At 39.6% G+C, this 6120-nt stretch overlaps 1 protein-coding gene across 4 annotated transcripts; it reads right to left on the minus strand.

Moving 5' to 3' along the window:
- Positions 1-478: 478 nt before the first annotated feature.
- SS (sucrose synthase) lies at positions 479-5819 on the minus strand. 4 transcript variants are annotated; one of them, NM_001250596.2, is made up of 13 exons: positions 5762-5819; positions 4606-4726; positions 4251-4377; positions 4004-4155; positions 3713-3905; positions 3011-3442; positions 2716-2889; positions 2508-2624; positions 2251-2417; positions 1923-2147; positions 1142-1705; positions 924-1062; positions 479-764 (listed from the first exon to the last, which is right to left on the minus strand). In NM_001250596.2, exons 2-13 carry the CDS (start codon positions 4701-4703, stop codon positions 735-737), a joined length of 2418 nt encoding a protein of 805 aa, NP_001237525.1. In that variant the 5' UTR covers positions 4704-4726; positions 5762-5819; the 3' UTR covers positions 479-734. The 4 variants fall into 4 exon arrangements, with proteins under 4 accessions (NP_001237525.1, XP_025980607.1, XP_025980606.1 ...); XM_026124822.2 differs by having other exon boundaries at positions 5396-5817; XM_026124821.2 differs by having other exon boundaries at positions 5285-5817.
- Positions 5820-6120: the final 301 nt, after the last annotated feature.

Consider the following 6120-nt stretch of genomic DNA (forward strand, 5'->3'; position numbering starts at 1 on the left):
TAATTTCATGGCAGCGTTATTTGACTAAAGTGAAAGTGGGATCAACCAAGAGCCGTTGGATGAGGGTGGCCAAAAATGGGAGAGGATACAAAATTTAACGTACAAGTCCATTCCCAACAACTCACTTTAACTCTCGTAGGATTTTATTCATTGAAATTGCTAGATACCATACCAGACGCGAAATATTCTGTTGAAGAGGAGTTGCTTTGCCAATTGCTACTCGGGAATGGAACAATGAGATTTGACAACGACAATTAAATCTTTAAATTCCAACGTCAATTTTCACTTTCTTCCACCATATTGATATAGACAATAACGGATGAAATTGCGGGGGCCCCTTTGTCCTACAATACTCTAGTCTCTAGTTATTATGATGATGATGATGCTTTTTCATGGCTTTGTTTTAAGTTTAAAGATAAAAAGAACTACAGTATATAAAAGTTTAAGTTGGGAAGGGATACTATTAGACACGGCAAAGTGAAGAAGGCACGGCTTAAAATTGAATTGATGGGTAAAACTACCCCAATTCGAAGCTTTTCCAATCAAGATCCAAATCATGCAACAACAAAAAAAAAAGCAACTTTTTTTTTCCTTCTCTTTCTCTCCTCTTATCGAAAGCTTAATCACAAAACTAAAATCACGGACATTATTTATAAAACTCAAGTGCGACAAACTCCAAATGAGAAAGAAAAAGCCGGTTCCTCCATTTCTTTATCCAACTCTTTATCCTCAGTTTACTCAGCAGCAAGGGGCACAGACTCAGCCTAAAGGTAAAAACAATAACAAGATACATTAGCAAGTTCAATGACAACATATTTCAAGGTAAAAATATGAAGAGAAAATAGCCCTTTTAATAAGAAAAAAATTATAGTGTAAAATTCACTGAATAAAAATGAGCAGAGGGAGTACTATACTATACATACCAATTTGCGGTACTTGAGAGCATAGAACATCTCGAGATAGCGGCGGCTCTCACGGCGGTCAAGGTTAGACACATGCTTCCAGAAGCCATAGACACCGGTGAGAGTGAGAAGCCTCTGAGAGTAAATTTGCCATGTGTACCTGTGGAAGAAGAAAGAAAATGATTAATTACCACAACAGACAGAACAGAAACACATTGATTCAGAATTAATATGCTTACTTCTCTTCAATACGCTGGAGACCAGCCTTTGAGATCTTGTCCCAGTGAGTTGGGTCAAGCTTGCACTTCTCAAAGAAGTCAACAAGGAGATCAGCAGCACGGTCACCATGGTAAGGGTCAATGTGGAAGCCAGACTTGCCGTGCACAATGATCTCAGCAGGACCACCATTGCATGTGGCGAATGTTGGCAAGCCGCAAGTCATGGCCTCAACCACTGTCAAACCAAAAGCCTCGTATACAGCAGGCTGCACGAAAGCACCCCTGGTGTCGCAGATCACGCGGTAGAGCTCTCCATTCCTCACACGGTTCATCTGCGATGAAATCCATCTGAATTGGCCGTTCAACTTGTAGGTCTCGATCAGGCCGTACATCTTCTTCATCTCGGCCTTTTCTTCCAAGTCCTTTGACTCCTTCCTCCTGTCTCCAGCAACAACCACAAGGTTCACCAGCTCCCTCAGCTTCGCGTTCTTACCGTACCACTCCACAAGTCCTGTGATGTTCTTCACTCGATCCAACCTTGCCATGGTGAAGATAATTGGCTTGCTGCGGTCCTTCAGCACACATCTGTCATACATGAATTTGCATTAGACAAATGTTCTTCTATGCATGATGATATCCAAGGTTTTCTTCTTTTTTTAAAAAAAAAAAAAAACGGTTCTTTGTGGTCTAACCCAGCTGTGTCTGTCTGCAATTTCTCACAATATCAAACATTTTGATGAAATTGTGACCATTCATGATACTATGATTAGATAACATCAAGGAAATGAGAGGAGAAACTAACATGTGTTCTTCATTCTCCACTGAGCTGTAAAGGAGTTCTTCGATTTCAGGGTGGAAGGATGTCAACCTACGGCTGGTTTCAGTGTGGGGGAAGTAAATGGTTTGATCAGCTCCAGGGGAGACAATGTTGAATTTTGGATCAAAGACATCAATACCATGCACAACGCGGTAGAGTCCAGGAAGGGTGAAGGCTGTGTGAGATTCGTACTGTCCAACAGTGTCCTTGCTGTAAAAGTATTTGAACAATGATACAAGAATTTTAGTAAGCTAATCAATAAAATAAATGAAAAAATAGGCAAAAGAACAAAAATGTAAAAGGGTTAGCTCACCTTCCAGCAATCTCCTGGAAGGTACTGGTGATAATGAAATCTGTGTGGTTCATGGCAAATAGATCAGCTGTGAATTGGCAAGAGAAGTGGTATCTCTCTTCCAATTTTTTCCAGTAAATGTCGGATTCGGGGTATTTGGTCTTCTCAAGTGCGTGAGCAATGGTACACTACAGTTGACAAAGAGAAAAAACTTAGGCCCCTGAATTCCAAAGTATAAGGTCCTAACAACTTTAACTAGACATGTTATGTAGACCAACCTGAGTGACACCTAATTTATGTGCCAACAAAGAAGCGACAATGTTTCCATCACTGTAGTTTCCAACAATCAGATCTGGCTTGCCTTGCAACTCTTTGGCAAGCTCGTGGGCAACATCCTGTTAACAAGACACAATTTGGATTGGATAAGTTAAAACACATCAAAAATTCTTAAACGGTGTCAATATTATGATGGGGTCAAAAATTTACCTCAGTGTAAGTTTCCAAGTAGGGCCAGACTTCGAATCTTGAGATCCACTTGCGAACAATTCCCTTCTCAGTTCTAAAGGGAACTCGAAGAATGTGGGAGTGCTCAGTTCCGAACACCTTCTCAAGACGTTGGCCACAAGTAGTTCCTACTGCATCGGGGAGAAGACGGGTGATCTGCATTTTAACAACATTCACAAGCACCAATTAGAATAACATATCCACATTACACACACTATACACAAGTAAGCTTAATTTAGCTTGCTGAAACACTTCACAACTATGTACTAGGACATACAATGAGAATACGAGGAACAATGTCCAATCCTTGTTGCTTAATGCGATGGAGCATCTCATTCTCCAAAGCACGAACTTGATCCAAGATGTAAACAACCTGGCCACCAGTGTCAGGGTATCCCAAGACATTATCTTGGGCAAAGTAACCATGGGGAGAAAGAATAACAACATTGAACACCATAGGGATTCTTCCAAGGAAAGTCTCAAGGGTGCACGGGTCAGGGGCCTCAAGAAGATCCAAGAGAAGTTGAATTGACTCAAGGACACGCTCCGCGTTGTCACCCCACCCTCTCTCCAAACCAATCTCCTGGAACTTGTGCTCAAATTCTGAGTAGGGAGTTTCAGGAGGCACTGTGCCCAGATACTCCTCAGCTTTCCTCAGAACATGTTGGAGTGCATCTGGGTTTTGAATTCTGTCATTCAACATCAAAGTCTGCATATTCCAAAAAATAAAAATCTTCATCAGTAAAATACACAACAAAATTAACCTATTAAAACTAACTTCATGCCTTAAGTTCAACATGCTAGAGATACTATATGCTACACACATTAGATTTGTACTCTAGATCTGGTTACTAGACATGGTCCAAACATGGATGTAGATATTCAAGCCATTGAACTACTGAAGAATGTGTCTTACACATGCATAAACTCCTCACTACCTTGCTTTACTCTAGTTTAAAGAGTAGAAATAGACACCTACCTTTCCCTTGACGCTGTGAAGCCTGAGGAACTCCAAAAGTGGGTGCAAGCTCTCCTTGTCGTGGAAGAGTTTGGCAGAAAGGTGACGGTTGAGGAATTGCACACCATTTCCAATTGACTTGTTAAGAGTTGGGCGGGGGAAGGCTGCATTGAATGGTTCAAAGTCCAACTCAAGCACAAAGTTGCCATTAGAACTGCAATGAAAGTGAGAGAAATGTTTATAATTTGTGCAAGTAACATAACAAAACAAGTACACCGCTTTAACACAAATTCAAAGCCTTTTTTTCTTCACCTTCCGTCAACAAGTTCTTCCTTGAAGTGCAGGTACTCAGCAGGTTGCAACTCCTCAACAACAAGAGCGTGCACATTCACTCTCAGGTACTCCCACACACCAGGTCTTGGACGAACAGCCAGAGCAACCCATGGTGGCAAAACTATGGCTTCCTACAACATAGAAATAAGAAAATCAACAAAACAAAAAAAACACCAAGGATCATAGCTAAAACCTCTCCTATTTTTAAAGCTCAAATGTTAGTTACCTGTGTAGATCTCAAGACTTCTCCAAAGGCACCATCAGTGAGCTTCTGTCTGTTCTCCTCAGGGATTTCCTCAAACTCAGCAATGACCTGGTGGTGTTGCAGGATGCCCTTGCCCTTGGCTTCGATCCTATCAAAATTTCATAACATTCTTAGTGTTACACTACTGCTTCCACAACACATACATAGTAGAACTTTCACCACCTTTAAAGACAGAACACACACAAACACAAATTGAGTTTCCTTAAACAAACTCACTGTCTAAACATAGTTAGTAGAACTTCACTACCATTAAAGAGAGAAAACACTTTGACTTTTAAAAAAATCTTCTAAACCAAAAACAAGAATGATGAGTTACCTTGACAGAAGGGCCAAAATTTCATTCCTGTTGGCAGTGAGGGTTTCATCAAGCCTCTCACGGAGACTGTGAACCCGGGTCAAACGATCGGTGGCCATTGGCTAGGGAAAGACTTCAACAGCTACAACAACGAAAAAGAAGTGTAAGAAACAGATCAAGAATATACATAATATGTCACCATGAAAAAAATGAAGGTAAATCATTAATCTTGAGTCATCACAAAATCAATACCACAAACAAGTGAGCAAAAAAAAAAAATAATAAAATTATTCTACAAAACTATATTGGATTTCAAGGCCTACCACCCACCCCCACCATCTGTCTACAAAAAATATAAATACCAGATCTTCTACTTTGTTCTACTAAGATTTCAACCTCAAACATTGCTGCAGAAGAATAATTGCCAGATAGTACACTTTTTTATTCCAGTGTCACCAACTTTTCTTTTTTAAACAATAATTACATTAATTAATTAGAACAATAGCAGCAATTAGCAAGCTACCAAAGTGGTTGAACTTGAAAAAGAAGTTTAGTGCTTGAGCTATTGCTTTAAAGTTTAAAATAAATTGAACACTCCACTACAGGATTAGCTTAAACTTCTCATAAGTCTGAACCGTTCATCCCAAAGAAAAAAGAAAACGTATACTTTATTTTATTTTAGTAATAATGAGAAACCAACAAAGAAGTTCTTGGTTCGAGGCCAGGCTGTACTAGGTGTGTTCTTCTTTTGTTTCTTTAACTCAGGACATGCATTCAAGCGTTAGATCCTTGTAACCAGTTAAGGATTAACCTAAAAACAACCGACCGACAGGATCATGTTCCCACACACCGAATAGAATCCAAGAAAAGATATTTTCTGAGTAAAATTGAACAAAGACAGCACCCCAGAAACAGAGTTAGTGTAACAGCACCACCCCCATGTTGTTTTTAAGGTGGTCATGGATGAAAGTACAGGCGTTAGAGAGAGACCCTGGATCAGAACATGGAGTCTGATCCAGTGGTCACGAGAGAATGAACATGCAAAGAAGGAAGATCATTCTCACGTGGAAGTGGTGAACAGAGCACCGAAACAGAGGAGAGGCAGAACAACGATAAGGAAGAAAAAAAAACAACACAAACAAAAAAAGAAATAGAAGAGAAAAACAACAGTACTTACGAAAACAGAATGAACGCAAAAAAGAGAGGGGGGGTATAAAGAGAAGAAGTGAATGAATGGAAACTGAGGTGGTGGCTAAGTCAATTTATAGACAGGAGCGCGAAGCAGAATTGGAATTTCACAGATGGGAAAAAAGAAATTAAATAAAGGAAATGGATTATTTTATTTTTTTAATTAAGAGATTCACCAAATGTCAAAAAAAACTTTTATCTATCTTCTTTCTTACTCCACCGAGGGTGGTTGAGTAAATGCACAAGTATAATAAAAGAAGTATATTCTTAGTGCTGCTTGAAAGGTGAAATACAATATGCATTCTTTCAGTGAATACATTGTGCCACATCAGTTTCTTTTTCTTTTCT

The sequence above is a fragment of the Glycine max genome, chromosome 13 (assembly GCF_000004515.6).
Source record: "Glycine max cultivar Williams 82 chromosome 13, Glycine_max_v4.0, whole genome shotgun sequence".
NCBI lineage: Eukaryota > Viridiplantae > Streptophyta > Magnoliopsida > Fabales > Fabaceae > Glycine > Glycine max.

Coding starts and splice junctions, on each gene's coding strand:
- SS (NM_001250596.2), bottom strand. CDS start 4,703: ATGGCCACCGATCGTTTGACCCGGGTTCACAGTCTCCGTGAGAGGCTT. Junction 3,906..4,003: donor GAAGAACTTGTTGACGGAAG/GTGAAGAAAAAA, acceptor CTTTCATTGCAG/TTCTAATGGCAACTTTGTGC. Junction 2,148..2,250: donor TTCCAGGAGATTGCTGGAAG/GTGAGCTAACCC, acceptor ATACTTTTACAG/CAAGGACACTGTTGGACAGT.